The sequence below is a fragment of the Talaromyces amestolkiae genome (genome assembly GCF_001896365.1).
Source record: "Talaromyces amestolkiae strain CIB chromosome Unknown scaffold13.1, whole genome shotgun sequence".
NCBI lineage: Eukaryota > Fungi > Ascomycota > Eurotiomycetes > Eurotiales > Trichocomaceae > Talaromyces > Talaromyces amestolkiae.
This window is the reverse complement of record NW_024468049.1, coordinates 845,431-858,735: the sequence shown is the minus strand read 5'-3', so window position 1 is coordinate 858,735 and position 13,305 is coordinate 845,431. Positions and strand designations below refer to the sequence as shown.

The 13,305-nt window shown below is 45.3% G+C and overlaps 5 protein-coding genes across 5 annotated transcripts; 3 read left to right on the top strand and 2 right to left on the bottom strand.

The window, feature by feature from the left end:
• Nucleotides 1-31: 31 nt before the first annotated feature.
• On the top strand, nt 32-802 carry BHQ10_006955 (uncharacterized protein; the record flags this gene model as incomplete). Its single annotated transcript, XM_040879597.1, has 1 exon — nt 32-802. One exon carries the CDS (start codon nt 32-34, stop codon nt 800-802), a length of 771 nt encoding a protein of 256 aa, XP_040735459.1.
• A 4,152-nt stretch (nt 803-4,954) lies between these two features.
• Nucleotides 4,955-6,154, top strand: BHQ10_006954 (uncharacterized protein; the record flags this gene model as incomplete). Its single annotated transcript, XM_040879596.1, has 5 exons — nt 4,955-4,969; nt 5,025-5,089; nt 5,141-5,455; nt 5,505-5,818; nt 5,889-6,154. The coding sequence occupies 5 exons, from the start codon at nt 4,955-4,957 to the stop codon at nt 6,152-6,154; spliced, it is 975 nt and encodes a 324-aa protein (XP_040735458.1).
• A 2,081-nt stretch (nt 6,155-8,235) lies between these two features.
• On the bottom strand, nt 8,236-9,396 carry BHQ10_006953 (uncharacterized protein; the record flags this gene model as incomplete). The annotated part of the gene is made up of 1 exon (XM_040879595.1): nt 8,236-9,396. The coding sequence occupies one exon, from the start codon at nt 9,394-9,396 to the stop codon at nt 8,236-8,238; it is 1,161 nt and encodes a 386-aa protein (XP_040735457.1).
• Nucleotides 9,397-10,027: 631 nt separating this feature from the next.
• BHQ10_006952 (uncharacterized protein) lies at nt 10,028-11,542 on the top strand (the record flags this gene model as incomplete). The annotated part of the gene is made up of 1 exon (XM_040879594.1): nt 10,028-11,542. One exon carries the CDS (start codon nt 10,028-10,030, stop codon nt 11,540-11,542), a length of 1,515 nt encoding a protein of 504 aa, XP_040735456.1.
• A 108-nt stretch (nt 11,543-11,650) lies between these two features.
• Nucleotides 11,651-13,126, bottom strand: BHQ10_006951 (uncharacterized protein; the record flags this gene model as incomplete). Its single annotated transcript, XM_040879593.1, has 1 exon — nt 11,651-13,126. The coding sequence occupies one exon, from the start codon at nt 13,124-13,126 to the stop codon at nt 11,651-11,653; it is 1,476 nt and encodes a 491-aa protein (XP_040735455.1).
• Nucleotides 13,127-13,305: the final 179 nt, after the last annotated feature.

Here is a 13,305-nt window from a genome sequence, read left to right as displayed (position 1 = left end):
TCTTTCCATACTAGCTGGAGTTGTCGCCGCTATGCCGGCCGCTCCAGGAGTGGGTAGCCAGGCTCCTCCCAGCCTGCCCAACGCTGATCCAGCAGCTATTATGTCTGTTCCACAAAGCAACGTTACGAGCTACCAGACCGGTGGACTTGTTCGTTACAACGTCACCGAAAGTTCCAATCTCTCCAAGCGATGGACCTGCAGCACCTCACCTACTCTTACCTGGGGTGACACCGATACTGGCGGTCCAGGTATCACTATCGACAACGCTGGCAGTGACTGGAGAGGTTTCTACTTCTATCACAACAGCTGCGACAGTATCCCCTGGAAATACATTTGGATTGCTGCTGGAAGCACTCAATTCGTCTCTGTTCCTACAGGCTGGGAAGGTCGTGTCCAGCGCGGTGTTGATTCCACCATGCTTGATGGCCAGCCGCAGCTTCTTGGATCTTGGTTGGAAATTAGCTGGGATGCCGCCAATGGTAACACCGGCTGGGCTGACGTCTCACTTATCCGTGGTAATGACGGTGGTATTCTTGTTTGGAATGAAAATGGTGATTGGAAGGGATTCACACAGTGGGTTTTGGACGGTGCGCCAGACGGTGCCTATGACCTGAAAAACGACGGACAGTGGGTTATCAAGTACACAGAGAATACTGATGGCTCCATCAACACCATTCCCCGCGATTGGGATATTCAGGAGATTGGTGTCGATTACGTCTACGTCGATGATGCTCACGGCAGCCCTGTCATCTCAACTCCTAACCAGCGCTTTTCTACCTACTGGCCTGATGGTCGCGCTTAGACGATTCTTCCAATGGAAGAGAAAGTAAGAGTCGTATTAGAAGATATGGATGCTTTAGCAAGATATCATCATCAAAATACATTCGAGTCAGGTATAAAAATTACGTGGAAGAATCTTGGGTCTACTTTATCAGATAGTCCTCTAATATGTATGTAATTAGGGAAACGAAGAGATTTTTATGTTCATACTTAATGTGTTGCTTAACTGAAGTGCCGGCTTTTAGGTTTAGTAAATAGGTATATGAAAGTGGTACTTCACATGGCCATAAGATCAACTTGTGTATCAATCGCGATTGGTATTGTTTCAATGGATTCTAACTACATAAAACTAAACGTCAAATCCTTCTTCCATGGCTACAAGGATCAGATTTTCTTGAGAAATGATACCTCAACTCCAGACATACATTACAAGAGAGATCAGCCTTTTCAAATCATTATACTAAAATTAAGATGTAATATATACAAAAAACGATCAGGTCTAGTACACTGTTCTAGCAGTAGTCTAGCTAAGTAGTCTCACTATGCCTTTCACCTTGTAAGAAATTTCCATTTCTGCAACTTTGATTCTCTTCTCCAACTTTTCATCCCAATTGAAATAAATACCACTCCGTTCCAAAACCCACGCAGTGATCCCATAGCTGCAACAGCAACCATCAACGAGTACGAAGAATGATTCGGATTCACGAGTGCGGAGATTCTATTGATCGTAGGAGCAACCCATGTGGCCAATAGAACGAGGAAGAATACCATTGGCATGAGAATGTATTGTCTGAAAGATACGTAAGATTTTCTGGTAGTTTTGTGGTTGAAGACGACGGGAGAGGGAGAGGATGATGTTTTGTCAATGAAAGATTGGGGCCCCTTTTGGTCAAGTGATGAGGGAGCTGGATGGGTTTGGATGTCAGCTTCAACTGTGACAGCGACAGCATCGGAATTATCAAAGGAATGGTTGTTGGTGGAGATGTTGGAAGAAAGAGCGATGTGATCGGCGTGTGAGACATCAAATTGATGCCGGAGTTTGATGACCCTGACACCGACAAGTATATAGAGTATCATGACTATGAAGATCAGAAACCTGGATAAATACCGTCAGTACGAACAAGAAATATGATCCTGATTGAATGATCATTGAGGCATACCAGATAGGGCCGTAATAGAACAGGATTCGGAAAAGAACCCATTTGGGAGAAATTGAACACCAGAACTTTGAATTCGAGATCAGCCAAAAGTATGCTTGAGACAGGAGGGACGTGTTCAGACTCACTGTCACACTTCCGTACATGGGGCCTTTCTCCGGAGTATGGATGAAGAGAAAGACAATTGCAGGAATCGCTACGATGCATGTAATGATTGTAATATAGTAGAGCTCAAGCTTGCGCAAAGCCTCCGCTTCAAAGCGATGATAAACGACCAGGTAAACATCCACCGCCATTGCCACTGTCCAGAGAACATCTGCCATAGGGAACCTAGATGAAGAAAGTACTCGTTAGTGAGTGTTAAGCATGATTTAGCTGCTCACTTGATACCTACATTTGGAGACAGAAGCCCTGAAACTGGCACAAAGCCGAAGAATTACCTGCATCTGGGCCGCTCGTTGATATCATCGTTGCAATAAAATCAAACAAATTATAGAACGCATTTATGAAGATCAGACGATGCATCGGGTTGCGAAAATGTGTTGACGAGACAAAAGTCGCAATTATCGTGATGACGCCCAAGATGGAGAGCATCGAAGATAATCGACCCACCAGGGTTAGGGTATGTAGCTGTGCATCCGTAAGGGCCATAGTGAACGCGTTAGAGGCATAAGGAGCCTCAGCCTCCTCCCACTATGATTAATTGCAAGCAGCAGAATTGAACCTGCGAGGTCGAAAATAACCCGACACCAAAGTAGATCACATATCTTCATACAAGATCGAAGATGGAGCAATCTAGTAGCTTAATATATTGGATCCATTTTTCAATTTTTAGGATCTATTTTCAAGATTCATGCTTCGGATCGCACTGCTATATGACTTATGGCGTGATGACTCTGATCAGTCTCGAGGGCAGACATTTTCGTCATCCAGAAGGCTGTATCGCTTCCCATATTATTTTGTCGCTTTCGTGCAAATTGCTGTATGGACAATGATTGTGAATTTTCATAGCGCTATTGCGTGATAAGGGCCCGCCTTTAGGATATTATTTTACTCTTTGTCCATACTCCGTATACCGCATATATATGGCTGGCCCATCCCACACTACAATTTTGCTTTTTGTGCTCTCCCCGCTTTAGGCAGCATTGGCTCGTGACCCTTGTTAATATGAGTAAAACGCACCCAGCCCATCTGTTGAATTTTTTTTCTTCAACCATTCTCTTGAGATTATGGGAAAAGGATACATGCGTGATTTCAACACAATTACACCGGAAATCGTGGCAGTAGACTTTGTTTTGCATACGCGGAAGAATGAATAGACTTAGCGTGACGTAGTAATTGTTAGGGCTACCTCAATGAGGACCTCAAAATCTAATTAGATCAGTTGTCATCGACAAAGGCCCTTATGAAGAACAGAATTGAGATCTGTCAGATCTTGTACTTGAAAAAAATGCCGATTTTCAGTGTCGCGCGATAAGCGAGGACTGCGCATGTGCCACCCCAAGAAGCTTAAGCTCCAGGTACCAACGAGCCGGCCTGTCACCCTATGAATCTAAACAAACTTTAAGCGAGTAATGATCCTTGTGCTATCGCCATTTCCGGCGCTGATTTTGTCATGCATGGATCTTGACTTCTCCTGACTAAACCCTCTTCTGGTACGGCTGTCTCTCATCCACGATTCGGTACCCAATGATTGAAGCCCTTGAAGTGATAAATGTACTTGTGGTGCATAATAATACTTTCGAATATAGCTGAAGCTTGCGACACGATTGATCATGGAAATCTGGCCTTCGTAAAGTTTGAAAAACGTCATCCCGAATCCTTAATGCGCAGGGTCAGTCTATATAATACGTAATGTCATTTCAGTGATTTGCCAGAAAGAATACGTCGCATTTCTGGTAGGTGTGGGAGGCACAACTATAAGACTGTATTTGGAGCATATTATTCGAAGGATAATTCGTCCGCGTGTCGCTGAAGTCCATGAATGATTGCACCCGTTGAATTGAGTACTACCATTGAATCTTAGGATTGTTGTCTTTCTTAATGCCAAGGAAATAATGCGTGACGGAGTGTGAAAATCAATTTTTGCTTCCCAAAGTTGTGTCTCTTCTTGAAGCATCATACTGGGTAACCTGTCTTGACACAACCGAAATGTCTGTGTTTATCGGGGGATACAAAAGTTTCGGTACAAACTATAAGATATGAACACAGCTATGGAATGCAAAGCCGAAGATATATCGTCCGCAGACATACATTTCAATCTGACCCTATTCTTCCAGAACCTTGGAAGTTCATTGCAGGTGATGTACACCAAGAATATAGTTGACGCAACACTTTCAAGGTTGTTTCAATAGCATCAGGACGGATCTTGAATTATTTGTATGTTTGAACAAACATTCAGATGCTCTTGTAATTCCCGGTGATACTTATCCATTATATACTATAGGCATCATCACTAGTAGCAATGGTTCCCAATCGTGATTCTTGGAAAATGTTTCGGGTTATTGAGGACTATCAGGGTAAGGCAAAGTTATGTTTTCTCGTCGGATTGAGGCTCGGACTTTTTGAATTAGAGATTCCACGCCAGGTAGACACTCGATTGAAGAGAGTCATCTCAGCCCCTGAGCCAGAATGCCAGGATGTTGTTGATGTGATCTCGTGATTGTAATCAAAGTGCGTTCACTTTCTAGGGCTTAAATTCCATGTCGGCCCCACACCGCCCCCTGCCGATGTTTTCATTGGTTAAAGTACCTATATTGAATTCTATATTTGCCTGGATGCCCTCGTGTTTAGTTTCCCTTCTCTTCTTCTCTGTTTGTAAGCGGACAAAATCAACTCTCATCCGAATCAACAATGAGATCACTCCCGCTGGCTATCATGTATCCCAATATAAATAGCCAGGTATATCCAGCCTGCAGAGAGAAGGAAGCAGAAATAGTCGAAAAGGAAATCCAGAGCTTATTATAATCATTGAAATCTTCAAGCAGAAGGAAAGAATTCGACTGTCAACATCTAGTATGGATCGCAAAGAGGTGAGTTTATCACTGTGTTAATATCTTCTAGATCTACCATTGATTGATGCTGTAGAAATGGGACATTGTGTCTGAAATACCGAGTCTTCATGGCAAAGTAGCTATTGTAACTGGAGCAAAGTAAGAACTACGTTTAGTGACTAGAGTTATAGCAGGCTAACGGTCATACAGCTCTCCGACTGGCATGGGGTATAATGTTGCCCAGCAACTCGCTTTGAAGGGAGCCAAGGTCTATGTGTCGGCAAGGTCACTGGAAAAGGCCAATAGCGCAATCAAGCAAATGAAAGAAGGCAATCCCTCGCTAGCTGTTGGGGACTTGCTCCATCCTCTTGCCCTCGAACTTGGCGACCTTCAAGGCATCAATGCAAAAGCGGCAAAGTTCGCAGCGGAGGAGGGGAGATTGGACATTTTGGTGAATAACGCAGCCTTGCTTGCCAGGCCTCTGGACTTGGATAAGAATGGAATCTCGGTGTCTTTCGCGACCAAGTAAGTCTTTGACAAACAAAAAGACCCAATCATGCTGATTTGATGATAGCCACCTCGCCCCTTTTCGGCTGACAACTGCTCTTCTTCCACTCCTCAAGAAGACAGCAGCGAAGTACCCAGGAGTTCGCATTGTGAATGTTGGCTCTGATGTGCATCTCAAACTCCCGCCGGGCGTTCAGCTCAACAATATTGCCGATTTCAATCAATCCTTTGGAAGCGCCGATAGTCCCGAGAGCAACCTGTTTCGCTATGCGTTATCCAAACTGGCAAACCATCTTTTCAGTGCTGAACTCCAGCGGCGACTAGATGCAGAGAATGTACCTATCGTTACTGTTGGCCTGCATCCCGGTTATGTTTTGACTGGTATGTACAAAGACACCTCTCCTTTCTAATGAAATCCTTAGTGTAAATATGTTTCTAACGACTTTATCAGACGGTGCGAACAGGCATATTGATAAGTACCACGCGGATATCCGCGAGACTATCACATCACGATCACTTTCGCCACTGGACGGTGCGCTGACTACCATCTTTGCTGCGGCCCATCCGGAAGTGTGGGAGAGGAGGAATTCATATGGTGGTGCTTATGTTGAGCCATACGGGCGTATAGAGCAGCCAAGCGAAGATGCCAGGGATCCTGTTCTGGCGGCGAATTTGTGGAGGTCCAGTGAAGATGTTTTGCAGCGCATTGGTGCTTAGAAGCAGAGTTCATAGCCCAGCAAGAACACGTACTCAGATAACAGATTTATCAGTCAGTATACCAATACAGACGAGGATTGTAATTTGGTATACATAGTTCATGTTACCTATGGTTGAACAGCCAAACGATGTGATCAGCCCCCACCAAAAACTCGTCTACTTCTTGCGGCACCATCACAGCGCAGAAAGGACACATGCGAGCAACAAACCACGCCCGTTGCGAAATAGAATTTCCTGCTGCAGCTCCAGTCATAAGAACCCATCGAAATACCTCAGGCCCGTACTTGAACCAAATGGACTCGTCGCAATTTGTGATTTCGTCTTTCAAATCGAGAACGTATTTTTGTGTTTCCAGGTCGCTATTAAGATCCTTTGAACTCCCTATATTCAAGATCGCTCTTAGATATAGAAGTCCAGCCACCAGGCAGCACTTTTCAACCTGTTTATCTTTGGTGGTGAAATACTGCTGATGAGCCGGGCTGGCAATGAAGTTAGACCACGAAAAACCAGAATGTATCCCGCTCATTGTGCAGTATTTGGCAAATTCACGTAAAATTTCGAGGGCGGATTCTGGAAGTCTAAGCTTAGGAGGTCTTTCCATTTGTTTTTCAACTGCTTTTGAGAGCAAAGAAGTATAATCTCCAAGACGATGACTGGGTCCTGCACGAGGGATAGAGAACACCGATTTGGACCGTAGAACAAGAGCGTTCCATACTTGTTGTCTGGGAAAATTTAGTCAGCTGTCCAAGATATACAGCTTGTATAATGCCCTCAGGGACAGGAAAAGAGGACTAACATGATAAGAAAATATCCAATGAGATTGTCCGGTTGCGGTGTTCCCATTCCCTTATGTCGTAAAAGTGCCTCAATTCCGGACTGATGGGACGCCCCTTCGTAAAATTCCCCATTCAGCTTCTATGTTTCTGTTATCAGTTGGTGTCCATCATCATATTTCGTATTGGTATATCACTCACCGAAAAATACAATAGATGTAACGTCGCTGCAACGACGCTGGTCGAAAGACTACTATGGTCACTATTTGCAATAGCCTTCCTGATCAACCGAAGAGTCTCAGTTTTGTGATGTATGGTCACAGGATTATCGAGCGAACCCTGGACTATATCCAGATGAGCCGAAGTTGAATAAAGTGTCGCATGGAACAAGCATGGGTCTGACATGGCCGCTTGCATCCATGTAGTCTGCAGCATAGAGGCGATCGATTTGGGATATTGATGTACCAAAGGACGTAGGACAGCATCTCCTATATGATGTTGTCATTCACTTCCTCAATTACCGATTGGGGTTAGGGCTAAGATTTAAAAAGGGAATGACTAACTGTGTGTGAGCAAAGCCGAAAAATACCATTGTCTGGGGATTGGGTACTCGACACTGTCAAGAGTACTATTTCGGAAGATAGTATCTTCTAGTTGGGCGATTCTTTGATATAAAGAGTTGACTAGAGCCTCGTCTGAATGGCCCTCAGCTACTGGATAGTAGCACTTGCGAACTTTCCTACAGAGTGGAATGAGTGTCTTATCCCATTGTAATTCTGGCTACCGGCCAAGACATAAGAAATGCACAAAAGCATAAACAACCTACTTTATGCATGCCCCGCATATAGGTAAGATTCGGTCACATCGTTTCTTTTGCTGACTGCACGCCTTGCAAGCCTGCATAGAAACCCCGGGAGTTTCGCCCGTCACCTGAGTGGTGCTCAATACACCTGCCATTGCCTTAACAGTGGAGATGACTATCCTGAAATTGTTCAATGCACTCAAAGAAGTTATGACAAGAATTTCTAGTCGTAAGTTTAGTAGGAAGTCTAACTGGAGTAGATTTACATGATGATTACTAATCCTAAATGCCTTAATTTAGTTGGCCTATGCAATCCATAGCGACGATCTTGAGGCTTCAGTCAACACAAAGGTTTTTTTTCTATCTTGAGATTTATATATTATTTGGGCCCACTGGAGATGTTGGCTACATCACGATAGGATAATGACTTGGGTGCTCCGTCTGAAGCAGACATTACCTCCGCTTCCAGGTGTAACTTGTGAAGGGCGTGTAGAAGTAAGTACAGATTACTCCTTGTACTTCCTATCATGAAATCCAGCAAGAACTTCCACGGTCCCATCTCCCTTCTCTGCCCAACGTTTCTTCGCAATCTCTGGATTGAGCTGCAAAGTCTGTTTAGCCCTCACCCACTCTTCCATGGTAACCAATTTCTCGAATCGAGGCTTCACTCCAGCCCTCTGCAACACCGGGGAATCTGTAATGGGCTCAAGCACAGTCTTATTATGTGGGCGAGCGAAGTAAAGCAAACCCGTCCGCTTATACTGCCGTTGATCCTCTGGAGGCGCAACAACCCGGTGCACAGAGCTCTTCAACCAACCACCGGTCAAATGAGAGATGGTATCCGCGAGGTTGACGGTAATAGTGCCCGGTTGAGCAGAGACATAGGTCCAGTTATTATCTTCGCCCAAGATCTGTAGGCCAGCAACGGGTTGACGGAAAAGTAAGGTGACTGTACCGAGATCTGTGTGACCTCCACCCTTGCCATAATTATTTGCTTCCCATTCCTCTTCTGTGCGAGGATAGTATAGCATGTATCGGAAGTGGTCCTCACTCTTTTCTTCGTAGGTATGCTGCTTGACAAGGTAGTCTTCATCCGGTAACTCTAAGATAATAGCAAAGAGCCGTAACAAAGGTAGCACCACATTAGCATGCAAGGCACGATGGAACACCTCGATCTCCGATAAATGAGCTTTAATCAAGTCGGGATGATTATATCTGCCTTCAAAGTCCTTGGTAAATTTGGCAAAATTATACATCTCAATGTTATCTCTTGCGTTATTGGCAGCAACATATCGTCCAGGTCGGCGCCAGCCATTGTAATCAGCTGCGCCATAGTTGACCTCGTATTTCTCCTTCTCTTCGACGGGGAGCTCAAAGAAATTCTGTGCTAGGGTGAATTGCTGATCTACTTGTTCCTGGCTCAGACCAAAGTTCTTGACGTAGAAGAATCCGACGTGGTGGACGGCATGTTCGAGCTGTTTGGCCAGACGTTCTTTGCCTCCTGGGCGGTGGTAATCCTCGAGATCGAGAGTGACCAACTCAGCCCAGGGTAGATCGGCTTTGGTTTCCGGTGGGTGTGTGTAGGGCTTGAGATTCTTATAGGCGTACTGTTCAAGGTCCACGGCGGGAGCTTGAATGGTGGTGGATTCTATCGTCGTAGTAGTCATTTCGTCTCTTAATTATACTGAAGTCTTTTACTTCTTCTCAAACAGTAGAAAATTAAAAGATGCATTGACGTTAGATATGTAGTTGATCGTGCGGGGAAGCATATTGTCACAATCTTAGGGCTAATGTCGCCATCGCTATTTTGCGCCGTATTCCTCGTCGGACACTGGATGCACGGATGAATTTGAGGTCAGGTAAGTTGTTTGCTTTGAAATCAAGCAGGAAGTCAAGCGTCTAAGTCAGTTTTACGCATTCAATTGAGTCATGTAGTTCCATGCTTGCCCTGTAATATGCCGGACTTTCGTCCGAGAACAATAGCCTGATACAGTATAGGGATATCATTGGCTGGCAGCTATCTATCAGTGTCCATGCAGGACAAGGACGCGTGTATAAAGCATAATAAATATTGATAATAGGTAGCTGTAAGGCAAGCACACCAAATTATAGTTGAATGGTGCAATTGACTTGTGCTGTGTATGGAAAATGTATGTTGATTGCGACAGTAAGGTGGGCATGTCGCAATGTGAAGCTATCATTCGGAGCCATCCGGCTAGCGGTTGTATATAATTCGGAATCTCGTGTCTTACAAAACGAATATGATATTGATCATTGACAAGCTACACAGGGTTCAAGATGTCGAGCAGCACGCCGAAAGAGACATCGGCAGTCACTGAAACGAATGTGTTTTTAGACAACAACCAACCTCTGTCGGAAGATACTCCCAAAAATGGATCATTTTTTAGTTCCATTCGTCGCTACATCTGGGACGACCCAAAGAAATCACCCAAAGAGAAATGGTTCCTATTAAAGCTCGACGTCTTCTTGCTTACCATATCCTGTCTCGGATATTTCAGTAAGAATCTCGATCAGGCCAATATAAGCAATGCATACGTTTCCGGAATGTCAGAGGCATTAAATATGAAGGGCAACGAGTTGACTTATGCCAGCAATGTCTTTACGGCCGGCTATGTCCTCGGTCAACTACCTGCTGTGATCTTAGTCACACGCATTCGTCCTTCGATCCTTATCCCTACTGTGGAAATTTTCTGGTCAATTTTCACATTTTGCTCTGCTGCTGTCAAGACTACATCTCAGCTATATGCTATGCGCTTTCTACTTGCTATCTGTGAAGGTACCTATTTTCCGACTGTTGTATACATTATAGGTTCATGGTACACCAAAAGCGAGCGTGGGAAACGCATGACCATATTCTACGCCACTGCAAGTCTAGCTGGTATGTTCAGTGGATACCTTCAAGCCGGCGCATACAAAGGTCTTAATGGCGTGTTGGGTCATGCTGGTTGGCAATGGCTCTTTATTGTCTGCGGTATCATCAGCCTTCCCATCGGCATCGCAGGATATTTCTTCTACCCAGACTTCCCGGAAACTACCCGCGCATTCTACATCACCCAGGAAGAAGCAGAGTGGGCCCAAAAGCGCTTGATCGCAGATGGCATGAAACCCCTTGGAGCTTCTGCCTGGGACCGCACGAAGATCTTTCGTATCATGAAGCAATGGCAGTTCTGGGTCTTGCCGGTTGGATACTTCCTCGTTCAAGGAAGCTATCCTATTCAGCAGCCTGCTTTTGCCCTCTGGCTCAAATCGACTGGACATTCAGTCTATCAAATCAACGTTTGGCCAACCGGTCAGTACGCCGTTGGTTTTGTGACGCAAATACTTGCCGGTATTATTTCTGATTCTCCCATTTTTCGCGGTAAACGTTGGCAAACTCTTATTGCTATGCAAATACCTACAATACTTGGCTGTATCGTGCTCGCTGTCTGGGATGTCCCCATTGGCCTCAAATATGCGGCCTATTACCTGACGTTTACCGCTGCTGGTGTTCCAGGTATCTATTACGCTTGGTATTCGGATCTGATGCCGCATGATCACGAGATGAGAGGGTTTATCATCGCCGCTTCAAATATGTTTAGTTATATCCAGTCAATTTGGTGGACTTTGACCGTTTGGAGGACGGTATTGTCTCCTCGTTTTCATGCTGCGTTTATTGGAGCTGCTAGTCTCGGTGTTACGCTTTGTTTTCTTGCGGTTGTGCTTCAGCGCTTGGAGAAGCACGATACGAAAAAGCGAGCTTTGATTGAAGACGGGACAAGTGATGAGGAAATAGTTAGAGCAGATAGTACTTAGGTCTGTGGCTGATTTGATTCATTGAATATAGCTATATTTGGGGAACGGTATAGTTCCAGTACCTATCTTATGTAACAGGATTCTACCTCTTTTTAGCCAACACGGCATCTAATCTTCAGAAGATTTTAGCTGTTCCTCTTGTTGATATTGAGGAATATCCTCGCCAGCACGCCACTTATACTTGCTGCCCGGATGATCCTCTGGCAATCTCTTCGAGCCAATAAAGACTTCTCGAGCAGTAGCCCCTTCCTTTTCCACATGACTCCTGAACCTTCCACGCCGTCTCAACTCCGGAAGCAGATACTCCGCCATATCCTCAAAACATCCCGGATTCGTAATATGAATAACATTAAACCCATCCACATCTGTTAGATCCACCCAGCGCTCAAGCTGATCAGCGACAGTAGTCGGACTGCCAATTAATTTCGCCTGTAGGCCGCCAACACTGAGATACTCTGCAATATTCTTCTTGGTCCAGGGCTGGTTCTCCTTTCCGGGTACCGAAGCCGCCCATCGCCGAATAAGAGATTGAACACGGGGCGAATCCGTGACTAGGAAATTCTCGTCATCGGAATACTTGGATAAATCGACACCTGTCCATCCGCCAAAGAGGGCGTAAGCGCCTTCATAATCGGCGTATTTCAGGTATTCTTCACGTTTTGCATGCGCTTCTTCATCCGTCGCAGCCACGATTATGCAGGTTGCTAGTATGATCTTTATATGATTCGGATCACGGCCTTCTTTCTGCGCGATGTTTCGAATATTGTTCACTGTTACGCGAACATCTTCAGGAACTTGGCCGCCAATAAAAATGGCTTCTCCATGCTTGCCGCCAAATCCATTACCTGCCTCGGAAACGCCCGCCTGAAATAGAAACGGAGTTCGTTGTGGTGACGGCTCACAGAAATGAGGTCCGGGGACTTCAAAGTATTTCCCTTTGTGGTTGATTTGCCGCACTGCGTCGTCGGCGATGTACTTTCCTGTTTCTCGATTTTCGAGGACGGCATCGTCGCGGAAACTGCCTTCCCAGAGCTTGTAGAGGACTTCCATATACTCATGCGCAATTGCATATCGTTCATCGTGCGGGATTTGCTCTTTCAGGCCGTGGTTACGAGCAGCACTATCTAAATACGAAGTGACGATATTCCACGCAACTCGACCCTCACTCAGATGATCAACCGTTGAGAACCTCCTCGCTAACGCATATGGTTTTTCATATGTCAAACTGGCCGTCACACCAAATATTAAATTCTTCGTAACAGAAGCCATGGCCGGAACCAAATACAGAGGATCATTAACCGGGAATTGGGCACCTGAGGCAAGAGACGGTACAACATTTGCGGGTCCCTTGTAAACATCGTACGGACCCAATGTATCGGCGATGAACATTGCGTGAAATCCGGCTTTGTCAAGCAGCTGGGCGAGATCGTTCCAGAAGGAGAGCTTTTTGTATTGATCTGTCTTGTTGCGAGGATGACGCCACAGGCCTGGGGCCTGGTGGCCGGGTGTGTTCATGACAAAGGCATTGAGGATGATTTGTTTCTTGGGGGAGTTGTTGGTCGTTGCCGGGGTGGTGTCTGCCATTGTAGCTTACCTACTATACGAGGATCAGAGGAAATTGCAAAGGAAAATGTTCAATCTGTCTCGAGAGGGAGAAGAGACCTATATCTTGTAGTACATTGAGAGTTTATCAGCGCTAGAATTGCCCAATTAGGAAGTCGTGCAGGGTTGTGCCCCATTTCTCGCCATCGCCTGAGCGAGGC